This window comes from Marmota flaviventris, chromosome 19, assembly GCF_047511675.1.
Source record: "Marmota flaviventris isolate mMarFla1 chromosome 19, mMarFla1.hap1, whole genome shotgun sequence".
Classification (NCBI taxonomy): Eukaryota; Metazoa; Chordata; class Mammalia; order Rodentia; family Sciuridae; genus Marmota; species Marmota flaviventris.
Window position 1 is genome coordinate 20,272,894 of NC_092516.1, and position 14,919 is coordinate 20,287,812.

The 14,919-nt window shown below is 57.8% G+C and overlaps 1 protein-coding gene across 7 annotated transcripts; it reads right to left on the reverse strand.

The window, feature by feature from the left end:
- Positions 1–6,252: 6,252 nt before the first annotated feature.
- Sh2b1 (SH2B adaptor protein 1) lies at positions 6,253–14,917 on the reverse strand. Of its 7 annotated transcripts, none has more exons than XM_071605355.1 (10): positions 14,564–14,917; positions 11,372–12,402; positions 10,979–11,080; positions 10,636–10,727; positions 10,350–10,525; positions 8,462–8,665; positions 8,045–8,256; positions 7,691–7,912; positions 7,194–7,293; positions 6,944–7,034 (listed from the first exon to the last, which is right to left on the reverse strand). In XM_071605355.1, coding segments are annotated over exons 2-10 (2,052 nt in total). In that variant the 5' UTR covers positions 12,314–12,402; positions 14,564–14,917; the 3' UTR covers positions 6,944–7,032. The 7 variants fall into 7 exon arrangements, with proteins under 7 accessions (XP_071461458.1, XP_071461459.1, XP_071461454.1 ...); XM_071605354.1 differs by lacking the exon at positions 14,564–14,917 and adding an exon at positions 14,377–14,485; XM_071605356.1 differs by lacking the exon at positions 14,564–14,917 and adding an exon at positions 14,062–14,263.
- Between the last annotated feature and the right edge of the window lie 2 nt (positions 14,918–14,919).

Consider the following 14,919-nt stretch of genomic DNA (forward strand, 5'->3'; position numbering starts at 1 on the left):
TTCCCTCACTGAATTGTTGGCTTGGGAGCAAAGCTCAGGGGACACCCAGGCCAACTACCCCCACAGCCACATCCATCCCAGGGGAGCCAAAACCCATAGGAAAAACCCTGTGGTCCTCAGAGGCAGGCGCCCAGCCCACCCGCAGCCCTCCCCCACAGGCGAGGTAAGGAAGCTCCAATTTCACGAGGGAGCAGGAGGGGGGATAGTGTTACCCGCCTCCTGTACACACCCCGCCCCAGCTGTTGCCACTGCCAGGCAACAGCCACAGGCAAATGTCAAGGAGCAAATCTGAGAAGGGAGGCCCTGCCAGCTTGCGCTCAGGGGCGGTAGGGCCTCCATTAAGGAGACCAATGGACAGGGAGGCTTCTAAGCCTCCAGAGCCTTATCTTCCAGCAGGACTAAGAAGTCAAAGAAAGTCCGAAATACAGGGTGGCCTGCTGGGATGGTGTCTGCGGAGGAGCCACCTGCAGGGTTCGTGGACACTGGAGAACCCTCAGGGCAGGAGAGGTGGCAGGGGTCTGAAGAGGGGTGGGGTAGCCCTGCGGCTGTGAGGGGCCTGGGGCGGGGGAGAAGGGGTAGGGGTGTCAGCCTGGGTGGGTGAGGAGGAGTCCCAGGTTCCAGCCCTGTGGGGGTTGGGGTGGGGGTGACTCGTAGAGACAGATGAGGAGTTGGGGCGTTGGGGGCGCATTGGGAGCCACCCTCGCACCAGCAGCGCTTTCCCGCTTCTCTGAGCCGAGTCTTTCCCTTGACCAATCAGCGTTAGAGAACAGGGAGGGCGGGGCAGGGGCGTCGGGGTGCTCGGTGATTGGTGGAGCGGAGTGGCCCGGGGCATGCCGGGAGTGGTCATGGCCCAGGAGCCTCAGCGCGGGCGTCTGAGCCCCGAGTGCAGCGCTAGCGGGGTAACCCGAGCCCTCGAAGCCCTTGAAGCTCCGAGGGTGGCTTAACTTCAGTGTTTTGGCTGAGAAACAGGCTTACAGCTTAAAATAAAACCTGCCTGCGGGGTGCGGGGGAGGACGGAGGGCGCGAATCAGCACTCAGCCCCCCTCAACTCTGGTCTGGAAAATAAGGATGCTCAGGGCTTGGACTAGAGGATCCGCGACCGGGAGCCTTGCTAACCTCCGCCGCGAGCAGACTCCTGATCCCCCATCACACCCCAGCCAGCCCCCAGATGCGCTCCTACACTTACAAAGGAGATGCAGGCGGCCAGCAGAAGGATCCGCACCAGGAGGTCTTCAAACTGCTCTATCACCAACTCCCACAGGGACTTCCCTGGGAGGGGGGAAGGGAGAGGCAAGGGGAAGGGTCCCCCGGGTTAAGATCCAAAGGATGGAACTCTGGGACTTTGCATATAGGCTGAGGTCCAGGGAGTGTAGTGTCCTGAATCCCTAGGATGATGGGCAGGCGGCTTGTATGAGAGAATGGCAGAGGGAGCTGCCCGGAGTCCAAAAGGCAGGCTCCTCAAAATAGTGGGCAGTTATTCAAGGGTGGGACGCCTCAAGGAGAAAGTGCCTGGAGACTTCTGCCTTGGGTACTGCAATGTCTGGGAAGGGGATCTTTGCCTTTTGGAAAGGAGTGTGGGGTCGGTATGGCAGGGAGAAGGGTGGGTCATTTATGAGGGCTCAGGGCTTCCAGTACTTACCTTCCTCTGCAGGGAGCTCTATGCAGGGAAAAAGGAGAAAAGGACATGTTCATTTGGGGTTCAGCCTCATGGCCCCCACGCCCAAGAGTTTGTGGCTAAGGCCACCAACAGGGCACCTGAGGTTCACAAGGTCATCCCGTAAAACCTCCCCAAACTCCACATCTCAGACCCAGTTTGCTCAGTATCTCCCTGCTGCAACCATCAGACCATGTCCCTAGGATACTCTGGAGGAGCAGCTCCAGGTATGCATGTGGGTGCTACCAGTCTGTTCTCCAAGGGACACTTACCATTGGGGCCGTATTTCTCCAGATGCCGCTTAACTTGGTCCGGGGTAAGGCCCGTGGTCTCGCTCACCCCAAAATAGGCCAAACATTCCTCTGTGCTCTTGGCATGAGCAGCCTCCATTGTGCTCCCTTCTTGGGGGCCAGGGGGCGGTGTGTTCCTTTTGGGGGGCTCTCAGGCTTGGGGGCCTTCCTCAGTGTTTCTACCTGCCTATAGTCTGGGTTTCTTCCTTTTTCTCGCCTGGCCCCCCCCAGGTTTTCCTTCCCTCCACGAAGCTCTGACCCCCGTCCCACTTGCGGCAGCCGGCCACCCCCCCAGCCCCCAGCTGGTCCTTATGAGAGAGTGGGGGGGGCCAGGCTCCCCCCTCCCCCAGATCAGGGATTGGCTGGCTGAGACTCCAGCAGGAGGGGTCAGAAGAGAGAGATATTTCTGCTGACAGAGGGGAACAGTGGGGCTGCAGCCTGAGATGTCACTCATGAGGGAAGCAAAGGTGGCCTGGCCCTGGGGGGGGGGGGGCAAGGATAGACTTCATTATCTTCTGCTACTGACCCCACCCCCAATGGCCTCAACTTCCCCTGATGACTGAATTTCCAGTCCCAGACTCATCCCCCCAGTTCTTCCCTTACGTCCTCTTCCACTCTGGGGCCTGGCTCTTTGTTTCAGTCACACCCTCTTTCCATCTCAGTCTTATCTACCCTGAACCTGTTTCCAGTGCCTGCCTACTGTCTCACCTAGTGTGTTGTGGGAGTAGCAGCAAAGATACTCCAAGCCTTCAGGGGACCAAAGCAGGGAAGAACATCTTTTGGGGACCAGAGGAAGTAGTTCTAGAGGGACAAGGGGAAGTAGGGAGGGGAGAGGGTCAAGGGGACAGGGCTGAAGATGGTAACCCTACCCTAGGGAGGGGTTGCTGCAGCCATCAACAAGGGATTTAGTGTCCAGGGCCTGGTGAGCAAAGCCAGCACTGCCTGTCTCTCCCCTAAACCGCCTCCCCCTATCGCTCGAGCTCAGCCTCTGGGAACACAGCCTTCAGTGCCCCCCCATCCCTGACAGGGAATCCTGACAGGAAAATGGGACACTCAGGCAGCCAGGTAACCCAAGAGGCTACAGAATGTGCTGATGGCAGAGGGGAGGGATAACTGTTTCAGGATGGGGGCGGGGGTCACCCCAAGTCATGGAATGAGTGTCGCTTCATTTCCCACTGTGCTCGCTCTGACCCAGGGGGGTTATATGGTAGACCCCAAAGCCTGTCGTCATCACTGTACTCTGGCACTGATGCCTCAACACCCTTGAGAGGGAATGAGGATCAGACCTCATTCAGACCTGGGCCTGCCCCACTGACAGGCACCCGGGAAGCTGGATAGAGCAGAGGCTCCGGTCCAAAGGAATGGGGAGGGGGCGGACTTGGGGAACAGGTCTGGGAGACAGGAGGAAAGGACAGAGCTGGGAAAGATGGGAAGTGTGAGAAGCAGTGGGGAAAAGGGACAGCGGGAGCTGGCTAGTGGCCGCCAGGTGGGCGGGGACCCCAGGGTTGGGTGCAAAGCCACAAGTTGTTGCTGAGCGGCTGGCCTTGGTGTCAGCTTCCTGAGAGGAGCAGCTGCTCTGAGCCGCCCTTCCCCACCCTGCGTCTTTTGGTTTCCACCAAGGCAGCTGCTGGAGAAGCAGACAGGGTACCAGGGCGCATGTGGGCAGGGGAGGGAAGCCAGCAGAGGTTCCATGAGAGCAGTGTGAAAGGTGAGTGACAGCAAGCAGCCCAGTGACCCTGGGCTCAAGTCCTTCTGTCTGGGCCTCAGTTTCCTGCTGTGAACAAGGAATGTACAGATGACTGAAAAGTTTTTTTTATTATTAATTAATTAATTAATTCGGTACTGGGGATTTAATCCAGGGGTGCTTTACCATTGATCACATCTCCAGTCCATTTTTGTTTTTTATTTTGAGATAGGATCTCATTAAATTGCTGAGGCTGGCCTCGAACTTGCAATCCTGCCTCAGCCTCCCGAATCACTGGGACTGAGATTGCAGGCTGTGCTACCACACCTGACTTTTTTTTTTTTTTTTTTAGTACTGGGGATTGAACCCAGATGCTTCACGACTGAGCTACATCTCCAGTCCATTTTATTTTATTTTGAGACAGTCTTGCTAAATTGCTGAGGCTGGCCTTGAACTTGTGGCCTTCCTATCTCAGCCTCCAGGGTCGCTGGGATTATAATCTGAAAGGGTTCCTAAGGCTGCTTCTCCCCCTGGGCTCCAACTTCCAGACAGGACCAGGAGGCAGTGGGGCAGGGCACAGGGAAGCCCCTGCACTGGGGAGGGTATGGCCAGAAGAGGTGGATGCAACCGAGGGATTTGGCCTCCTAGAGTTAGGACTTGTGCTTGGAGTTGGGGAAGGATAGCCTCCAGGGTGAGTTGAGGACAAGGTGTTCCCTCCCCCTTTTCACAGTTCCCACAAACCCCTCCCTTGGAGTCCTGCTGTGACCTGGGAGGTGGATGCCTCAGACAATGGGGTGTGTATGTATTGGGGCTCACACCAACAGGCACCTCCACCTGGCCCAGCACCCGTCTCAGGCCAGAGTCAGGCCCAGCACTCGCCAAACTTTTTGGCACTGGCTGGCTTCTGTCCAGCAACACCTGGAGGAGTGACAGGGCCACTGTCTTACAGCAGCAGGAATGCCCAAACATGGAGAGGGGGAGACAGGAGATGGGTAGCTTCAGGGGAGTCAAGCATGAGACAGGGAAAGAGGCAGGCTTTACAGGCCGCTCCTGCCAACAGGGCCCTTTGAGGTTATTTGTTTCTGTCTCCTCCAGCTTCCCAGAGGGGCAGAATGAAACCAGAGAGGGAAAGCCAGCAGCCAGGAGCTGCAGGAGGCTCTCCACCAGGGAGCCATGGCTACGGTGGGGACTGGGATGGGGAGAATGGGCAATAAAGGGCTCTCTCAGACTCTCGATGGTGGTCTCTACGCCCAGGGTTGAAGGTGTTCTTCCTCCTGCTTGAGGGCTGAGCTGCCCATCCCCGACAGGTTCTGAACTTCAGTTTATAAAGAAAGGCTTAGAGGGAAGTTGTCTGAGGCCCCTCAGCTGAGATGTGCTTGTCTGCAGAGTGGGTAGGTATCTCTGCGCCCATCCCTGCTTCATCTCTGGAAGGCAAGTCCCTGAAGGCTAGCAGGGTTTTGGGGGAAGGGGAGCCTCAGAGGACCAGTTGCCGCTAAATTAGGAGATCAGGCCCTGCCTACCCCGGGGGTGCCACCAGCCATCTTGCTTTGAGAACATAGCACCCAGGTCTCCAAAGCACTTCCCCACCCTTTGATAGCCAATTCTATCCTGTCTCCTGAGGCCAAGTTTTGGGGGAGCCCCAGGGATGAGACAAAACAGGGAAAGCCAGCAGGCTTCCCCCAGCCAGTCCCCAGCCTGGGTGGCCTGTGTGCCCAGCTGTCTCCTGTCCATCTCCCACAGGACACAAGGCCCAGAATAGCAAGGTCATGAGCATGGGTAGGGCCTCCTGGAGATGGGGCAGAGTCTGGGGGCTGAGAGGTGGTGCTGGGGTGGGAGTGAGAGACATGGTAGGAGACAGGGAGAGGGCTGAGCACAGAGGTGGGATTCTCCAGAACCTGAGTGTCCCCTTGTTGGCACCCATCACTCCAGCATTGCAAAGTCCAGGGGTGCCCTCTGTTGGAGGGTACAGCTGTAGCACAGAAGATCAATTCAGAAAGCTGAGTTTAAAAATGGGGGCACTGCAAGAAGAGAGGCCTTGTTAGCTCCATGCCCTCAGGCCAGGCCTGTAGGTGCAGGCAACGAGCTGGTAGGGATGTGGCAGATGTGGAGTCTGGACCCACTCGACTGGATCTTCTGACTTTCAAGGGAAGCCAGTAATCTGAACGTGTTTGTGACACTCAAATGGAAACATTATCCAGACCAAACAAATCACTTCAGCAGCATGACTGAGATGAAACCTCATCCTGGTTAAGGACACCAGGGCCCAGAGCAGGAATACCTGGCCCCCAGGGCACACAGCAAATGAGAAAAGAGCCAGGGCTGGAAGCCAGTGCTCCGCCATTCAACTTGCCCGTGTCCCTCTGCCCATTAGCTCTCTGCCTGCTTTCTCTTCAGGCAGGAAGGGCCTTTAACAATCACCAAAGTCCTGTCCCATTAGGACACCTTATTGGAGACCCCAAGAAGCACTGCTGAGCTTAGCACTCGCCAAGTCAGACAGGTGGGGAGCCACAGGGACCCTGGCTCTCCAGCCTCCCAGCTCTGGAGCTCACAACAGTGAGTGGCCTTCCCGACTCACCTGTCCTGCTCCCCGCTACAAACACTAGCCACAGCCATCACGGTGGAACTGAGATAAACCCTTTTATTTATTTATGCTTCTCCATTTTGTTTAAAACAACAACAACAACCACCTTAATATAACTGACAGCCCTTCCCCCCATCACCCTTGCTTGGGCTGGGGGGTAGTTGATGGGGAAATGGCCCCCAGGGATGGGGCTGACCATAAGAGCCCCTCAGGGAGGTAATGGAGCCCAAATCCCCTGCCTAGGGGATGGGCGCCTGTAGTGTACGAACTAGGGAGTTGACAGGGCTCTCGAACCTCTGCTTGTACCAGCACGTATGCCCTTGACTGACAAGGTCAGGAAGCCTGTGGGAAGGGGACTCCCAAGTCTCCTCTATGTCCCTACCCAGCCCACCTCACGACCCGAGGACTGAAGAGCAAGAAGAGTGGAGAGAGGGTGGGGTGGGGTGTCTCACACCAAGGAGTACTGGTTGTTAATGGCTCTGGGATGACCCCCTTCTTCTCCGTTGCCCCCTAGTGGTAACTGCTGGAGCTGCACAATTGGGGTCACCCCAATGTCCCCACCAGAGCCAGCACCACCCTGGGCCTCCATGCCTGGTGCTATGGCCTCTTCCAATTCGACCACGGGGACCAGCTCAACCACGGGGACCAGCTCTTCCTGGACCCCTCCACTGCCCGTTTTCTCTTTCTCTTGCCTCTCTTTGGCTGCTGGGGCTGCTGCTGCCGCCACTTCTGGCGCCCCCGACGCCTCTTCTGCCCCAGGATATGGGGAATCTGTCCATGAAGGGGGTTCAGGGGGCTGGGGTAGGTCATGGGAGGTGTTCGGTTCTGGATAGGAATGGTAAGAAGACAGACTGATGGCTCCTGCAGGACCTGCCCCTCGTTCATCTCCCCAGGAGCCATGTGCTATCTCCCCCCAGCCCATCTCCTGAGCACCCCCCATGGAAGATGGATCATGGGCGGAGGTGAGAGGAGGACCACACTTACACACAGTCACTCGCTCCGAAGGGCATGAGGGTGGAGGAGGCATCGGGGTAGCATCGATCTCCCTCGCACACCCCTGCATGGCTCCCAGCCTGCTCCCGGCCTGGGGGGGAGGGGCAACGTGGGGACACATGGGACATTGGGGTGGGGGAGAGGGAGAGATCAGACAGGGACATCAGACATCAAGGGAGGAGGGAGGGGGATCAGACCAAGCATCCCCCAGGAGGGCAGGCCCAAGGCAAGGTAGTGACGAGGGGCAAAGACAGGGCTGGGAGGATGGACCAGGAGACAGACGGACGATGGAACGGAGGAGTCCGATGGAATGGGGATGCACCAGCCCAGCTCTCCGCTGCCGCCCGGCCCTGGCGAGGAGCCCTCCTTCCTACACCCTAGCAGCCTTCCTCCGTCCCTTCCAGACCCCTGGCAAGGAGCCTCTGCTGCCCTGTCTCCCCAACAGCCTCTCCTCACATCCCCCCGCCCCGGCTTTCTGGCACACACACCTCACTTCTTGGGTGCACGGGCACCTCCTCCCCTGCAGACCTGCTCTGCTCACCCTGCTGCTGCTGGGAGGGCACATAGCTGACAAGGACAACATCACTGGAGCCTCCAGACTCCAGAGGGATGGGGTGCACCCGGAAGTGCTCGAGCATGTCGAAAATGGACTGGAACCACAGGTGCTGGACCCGGCACTGGCCCTCCTCGTTCAGTGACAAGCGCAGGTGCTGAGGGCCGGATGAGCAAGTGAGGTGGGAGCCGAGGCCCCTGCAGCCACAAAACCCTCCTCCCCTGGACAGCGGTGTCCCCCAAGCTCCCCAGTCTGCATAGAACAGAGCCTGTGCCTCAGGGGCGCTCACCTTGGCCTTGCCCTGGAAGTTGAAAGTGAGGACATATTCACCCCGCCTCGTTTCGCTCTGACGTACCAGGAAGACACCGTGGGAGCCGGTGCCTCCTTCCAGCACTAGCTGGGCGGCCTTGAGTCGAGAGAGCATCCCGTGGAACCAAGGATATCCTGAGAGGGGCTGGTCCCCCTCACCTCCCTCTGACTCCCCCTGGAACAGGAAGGACCCTTCAGGGAGGAGAGAGGAGGGAAACCTGGGTGTCAGGGAAGCTTCCCCATCCTGGGAGGAAAAAGCCTTGCCCGCCGCTTGTAGTGCCTCCTCCCCTCATGTGCCACTCCTTCCTCCAGGGTCACATCCCTTGGAATCCCACGACAGGAACGTCAGGAAGGCAGGCAAGTGGCCTGGAGAGACACCCATGCACCCCGCTGGTACCTGTGGCTGTTTCCGGAGTGTCCAAGGGAGGGTAGGGGGTTGAGAGGGGATGAACTGTTCCTGCAGGGGGGCCCTCCTCAATGGGGATGCGGGGGGGCAGCTCTGGGGGAAGCAGTTCCATGGAGTCAAAATGGGAGGCAGCAATGGAGGCCGAACTAGGGGAGATGGATGCTGAGGGCCGGTCTGAGAGGCCCCCATATGCCCCTGAAAAAAAATAGGAGGGCAAAGTTGAGAACCGGAGAAGAGTCTGTTCTGCAGGCCTGGCCTCCTGCCCGTTCCCCACTAGCAATCTACCCAGACCCCTCTGAGGCAGTGACCCCTGCTGATTTCTGATGGCTCCTGACTTCCACTTTCTGCACTGTCGAGGGACTGCAGTTGTTGTAAGAAGGTCCTAGAATCCAAATGTGCCTATAGCTTTTCTGAATCAATAGCTGAAAAATTGCTGCAGAGGTGTGGGGATAGACTCTCTCAAAAATTCTCACATAAAAAAGGAGTCCTTTTTTTGGAATATAGGACAAAGTCCCCAACTCTCAGAGGCATCAAAAAGCCTCCTTCTAGCTGGTGTGGTGCCACATGCCTGTAATCCCAGCACTTGTGAGGCTGAGGCAGGAGGATTGCACATTTGAGGTGAGCCAAGGCAACTTAGTGAGACTCTGTCTCAAAATACAAAGGGCTGGGGGTGTAGCTCAGTGGTAGAGCACCCTTGAGTTCACTCTCCAGAATCTCAGCAAAAATTAAGACTCTGCCTACTTCATCTTTACCTTAATTTGCATCCATGTGGCTTTCACTTCAGCCTATCCAATTTTTCGAAGTATCCTGAGCCCTCCCCACGTCAGATCTCTGCACTGGCCTTCACCTGCTCCGAGTCATGTTCTCTTGTCTCACCTTCTCTGTGTAGCACTCCGTCTACTCCACTTTCCCTGTGCTCTTCCTCCTGAGCTCCTAAGGACTTCCTGCTTGTGCTGTTCAGAGGATACTAAGCAGACACTGTTTTGGGACCTGCTTTTTCTCAGGAGTGATGTTGTGCCAACCCATGGAGGGTAAAGAGCTCATCTCAGACATCTGAGTTGCCCCATCCATCCTGCCCCAGGGCTAGCACAGGGCCCTGTATGGACTAGGGCCTGCCTGAATGTCTGCCGAGTGGCAGGCCTGGGCCATGCTGAGAAGCCAGGCAGGTGTGGCGAGGAGGGCTAGGGATCAGGAATGAAGATGATGTAGCCCATCTTTATCAGTGACTCTCAGGTGACCTCAGAAAAGCCACTCCCTCTCTCTGATCTCCGCTACTTGAGTTCTGATGCTGTGTGAATCCATTCTAGCTCCAAGAGTCTATGATTTCTTTGTTCATTTGCTGAATAGAGCCGTGTGCTAGGTACTGTCACATTGAAACCCAGAACAGCGGCCAGAAGAAAAGGGTAGAGTGGAAGTCAAATCTAGAAAGGCGAGCCGGGCTAGGCAGACACGTGTCTTTGTGTTTGGTCAAGCCAAAAGATACAGAGATAAAAGAAAATTTGGTGACCTCAACATATACAGAGTAAGAACAAAACAGAAACGCCTACAAAGTGTTTTGGAAGCTTGGAGAAGAGAACCATTATCTCCAGTAAGAGTAGTGGCCTGTGGGAGACTTAGGGAAAAAGTGACAAGGCTGGGCACAGAAGTTGACAGGGAGTTTCCTTGGGGCCTGTGTGGGATGGTAACAGTGGTGGTGCTAAACGGCAAGCTGTGGCTTAAGAGTGCTTGGCGTGTTTGGAGACAAGAGACAAGCAATTGGTGGGGCAGCTGGGGGAGAGGATGGGGTGCCCAGGAGAACCTGGAAAGAGGGTGTGGGGCCTGACAGCAGGAGCCTTGCACGGAAGCTCCGAGGCTCCCAGGTCTGAAGGCCCCACCTTACCTTGCGAAAGGCGATCATTGCTCTCACTGGGTCCCAGAAGCAGATCCTGGCTGGGCAGACTCTCTGAATGGTTCAGGCAGGGCAGCTCCAGGCCATCTGTGTTCTCTTTTGTGAGGAAGGAGGTCCCAGGAGCCAGAGGGAGGGTCATGGGGCGGGGACTGGTAGCAGGGCAGGGTCTGCAGAAACAGGAAAAATGGTGTTGGAGAGAAAGTGTCCAGCAGAGAGGCATAAGGCTGCTCCCCACCCCCACCCCCAGGTCTCCTCAGTGACAGAGGCAGGTCCTCACCCTGGGCTCAGGCATTCTTGAATGTCAGACACCCAGGCCTTCACATGGAGAGCATCAGTTGTCTCCAGGATGTACTCTGAGGGGCCTTCCACCTGTGGGGTCAAGAGGAGGACCTCAGCCTGGGCAGGGGCCAGGGACGTAGTCCCAAGGCCACATCCACCCCTAATGAAAACATCTTCCACTCTAACATCTCCTAGGGAAGCCACAGTCCTGCAGTCACACTCCTGAGGCACCTGACATAGAAATAACTCTCGCAGACAACGATGCTTGCTCAAAAGTGCTGAGAGCTTTCTCCCGGCATAAGCACTGCAGAGAGGTGGGGTGGAAGGCTCGGAGCTCCTACCTTGACCACAAACGTGTTTTCCCGGTCAGGCATCTCCAGGGCTGTGGTTGTCCGAACATCCGTGATAGTAGAGCAGGGAATGCTGAGCCGGGGCCTAGAGGCCTAGGTGAGAGGGAATGAGATCCAGCCTTCCAGTGTGCAGAGGCCCGCTCTCCCCTCCCTCCAGACTTGCATCTTTCCTTCCTCAGGCCTTTCTAAGGCAGTTGGGCAAAAGGCAGGAACACTGCTGTCTCAGTCCTGCCCACAGCTACTATCAGAGATTCAAGCCCACTTTGAAAACAGTCGTGAAGCCATGATTGTGGGACGGCAGAGCCTGGGCTTATGTGCAGGGCTGAGTAAAGACTCTGGCTGCTCCATCAGTGCTCCCAGGGGCCCACCCTCCTCGTGCCTCACCTTGGGTGGTACAAAGAACTCCAGGCGACTTCCTCCTCCTCCTTCGCCTTCACTCCGAAGCAATAAGCGACACTTCTGCCACTGGGGCTGCCCTCCTCCCCCTGAGGTAGGCCCAGCTGCCCCTCCTCCCCGGCCTGCTCCGGCCGGGTCAGGGGCCGCCTCTTCGGCCCCCATGAAACTCAGCAGCTCTTCCCTCTGCACCACCCCTGCTCCATCCTTCAAGGTCCCCCCTCCCCGACTTAGTCTCAGCCTCTCAAATCGGTGAGTCCATCTTTCCCCAGGGGACGTGCCATCACTAACCAGTCCCCGACCAACAGTCCCAGCCCCACCAGAGGAGTTGGAGTTGCTGTTTCCACCCAGGACTGGGGGGCCTGATGAGGTCTCCAGGGGACTCGCTGGGGAGGGAGGGTCAACAGTTCCCCGCCACTGCAGGATGCCACGGACAGAACCTCGGACCGAGCGACCGACTGAGCGGAGGGAGAAGCGTTTCTTGAGCTTCGGCTTCGAGGAGGTCGTAGAAGAGGAAGAGACTGAGGAGGGGAGGGGGCCGGCCAGGTCCTCGGATGATCGAGAGGGACCCAGCACAGCCAGGGGCCCGCCCACCCTGCAGCTCTCGAGGGACAAGTCATGTGGCGGAGGGATCTCCACACCGGGACTCAGGGGAGCTATAACTGGTGGTGAGAGGGAGCCCGAGGCCCGGGCCACCTCAGCTTCAAAGTGCTGCAGGAAGAGCTCAGCGAAGCGGCGAGAGAAGGCAGCCTCCGCCCCAGGCCCCGCGTACTGGGGGTGGGAGGCCAGGTAGAGGCGAAAACGGCGGGCAAAATCCAGGGCTGCAGCCCGGGCGTGGGACTCACAGAACTCCCGCCAACTTGGGGGAGGGGGTGGTGGCAGGGGGGGAGGGGAGGGGGAGGCCCCATCCTCTGGGGAGGGGGCACCATTCATGATGGGCCCCAGGAGGTGGAGAGGGGGAGCCTGTGGGGAGGGGCAACAAAGAGGGAAGCGGCCAGAAGACACGGGGTGAGCGGCAGCAGCTGCAGGAGAAGAGAGAGGTACATACATGGAGTCACTGCAGAGGTGGGACTGGAGGGCATGTCCCACCCCAAGCCAGGGACTCCCTACTCTGGTTCAGACTCCTCAGAGGGCAAAGGTGGAGAGAACCAAACTGCCTCCCTTTCCTCTCCCAGATTTGCATGCTCCCCGTGCCCCAGGGTAGTGGCTTCCCGGTGTCTAGCCTGAATCTCTCCTGCTGCCTTTCAGGCCATTCTCCCTGTGTGGGATCCAGGAGCAAGAGGACCATGGAGCACCTTCCTCCACAAAAGACTTTCCCCATCACCATTATCCCTTCTCTAAGATGGATCCTCCACCATCTACCGCACAGTCCTCGTGAGCCATAGCAGAGGTTTCCATGGGGTCATCTTACCTTTCCCTGTGAGAGAATTTAATAACCTCTCCAACAGATGAGGAAACCGAAGCTCAGATAACTTTCAGAACTCGGAGTCTACTGTTCTCCCACTGTATAGTCCTTGTCCCCAGAGACTGGCTGGACCAGCCTCAGGGACAGCTCCTTACTACCCCAGCTCTCAGCGGGCCAATGGGGTGCTTAGAGCTTAGAGATCCTGCCTCCTGCACCCTAGGGTCCAGCTCTGAGGAGGGAGTTCACACGTTCAGAACCATGGATGGACAATGAATTCAAATAATTGTTTTGGAAGTTGACTCCAGAGCCCAGCACCTAAGCACTGCATGAAGGAGACTTGGCATGGCTGGCACCCACTTGAGCTCCCCATCAGTCTAGGGGCACAGCAGCAGCACCACCACCAGAGGAAGAGATGGTGGGTTGCGTCAGGGTAAGTCTTTGCTGGCCACAAAACAAAACATCACAGAGCACTGGGTCCTAGGATCTGCCTCCCTTTTCTCTTCCAGGGGAGTGTGCCATGAAGGCTGGTTAGCCTAATGGTTAAGGCCAGGGTTCTGGAGTAAACAGATTACACATCCTCTCTGAGCTGTGAAACAGCTAATGATCTCTACTCCCTACAGTCCTTCGGAAAATGGAATGGAACATGTCAGTGCTTGACACAAAATAAGCACGTGAGAAATGACTGCCATTACTGCTATCTTTATGAGGGAGAGTACTGGGGTTCCAAGTTTTTAAAAGAGAAATTGGAGAAAGGAAGAGGCTTCTCAAAAGTCTCACCACTACAAAGTGGCAGAGCTGGTGAGGAATTTACAACCCTTGGATCTTTGGTTAGTGCTCCTCCCCCATGCCACACTGGAAATGACTGGCCCCAGGTCTGGGCCAAGGCAGCTCAGGAAAAGTGTCCCTGATCCATCAGCAACCTCACACTCCTGCTCAAATCCACAGCCAGGCTGCAAGTCTACGACCCTCCCCTTCCTCTATGGCCTAGGCCTTACATACTCAGATGGCCCCCAAAACAGGGACTACTCCAAACCCACGAGAAGCGGCCAGGAGATGCGGGAGTCATGGAGCACAGGGGAACCGAGCCAAGAGGTGCAGACAAAGCAGAGACGGGTCCCCAGCCAGAGGCCACCTCGGCTCCTACAGGCCCACCCAGTCCTCTGCACCAGGCAGAACCAGCCCCCTTTCAGGCCTGCTGACCCTGTGGCTCCTGAGCTGGTGGCTCAGTTTCTCTTCTGCCAAGCAGGACTCAGAAACATTTTCCCGGTGCACCTGCCTCTTGGCTCAGTTCTGACATTTCCCGAAGGGCGGGTGGTGGAGGGTGCAGGCTCCGCTCCCGGCTCGGACCCTCCGGGCCCCGTGGTCAATCCACTCCGACCCGACCCGACTCGCTGGACACCCCCTCACGCGCATTCCCCCGGGCCGCAGTCTCCTGGGGACCAGCCCAGTCTGCTGCATTCCCCGGGGCAAAGTGCCCCTCCTGCCCCCGGGTCCCCACGCCCACCCCCACCCTGGGCTCTTCTCAGGCTCCGGGGTCGGGTCGCGGAGAGGGAAGAGGCACTTGAAGGGGGGGTTCCGGTTCCGGTCCCACCTGCATCTCGGTCCCCGCGGTTAGCTCCGGCGGTGGCGGCGGCTCCCGCTCCCTGCGCCCCCCCCCTCCCCGCTCCGCGACGACAGCCCAGCCCGGTGCTGCGCAGGCGCCAGGACCCCTTTTCCCGTCGCCGAAGGAAGCGACCATAGAGAAGAGCGGCGAGAGGGAAGGGCAGCTTCTTACTCACTTCCGCCATCCTCCTACTCAGTGCGGACCCCTCGGGAGCGAAAAGCGGGTGATTCTCGTAGGGTTGTAGGGACTTCTCCGGTTGCATCTAAAAGGGGCCGCAGAGGCAGCTGTGGGGAGGGCTTGGATTCCACCAGAGCGTCCTCTCGGAGGAAATTCCGGACAAAGGAGAAAAGTCAACCATAGAGAAGCCACCTTAGGGGATAGAGTCTCGAGTCACTGCTGAAGGCTAGAGTAGCCGCCGAGTCCTGGAAACCAGAGAGATGCCAAGGCTCTCAGAAGGTCCTGCCGCAGCCTAGAGCGCCTGGCCCTGCAGCTGAGGGACGTGGACATCGCCCCCAAGGAGCTGGGCGAGGG

What these genes read in the sequence shown, in the direction of transcription:
- Sh2b1 (XM_071605357.1), bottom strand. Translation starts at nt 12,430, where the DNA reads ATGTATGTACCTCTCTCTTCTCCTGCAGCTGCTGCCGCTCACCCCGTG. An exon ending in CACTCCGGAAACAGCCACAG is followed by an intron (nt 8,257 to 8,461) that starts GTACCAGCGGGG and finishes TCCTCCCTGAAG; the next exon opens with GGTCCTTCCTGTTCCAGGGG. An exon ending in GCCCTCCCAGCAGCAGCAGG is followed by an intron (nt 7,035 to 7,743) that starts GTGAGCAGAGCA and finishes ATTCCTATCCAG; the next exon opens with AACCGAACACCTCCCATGAC.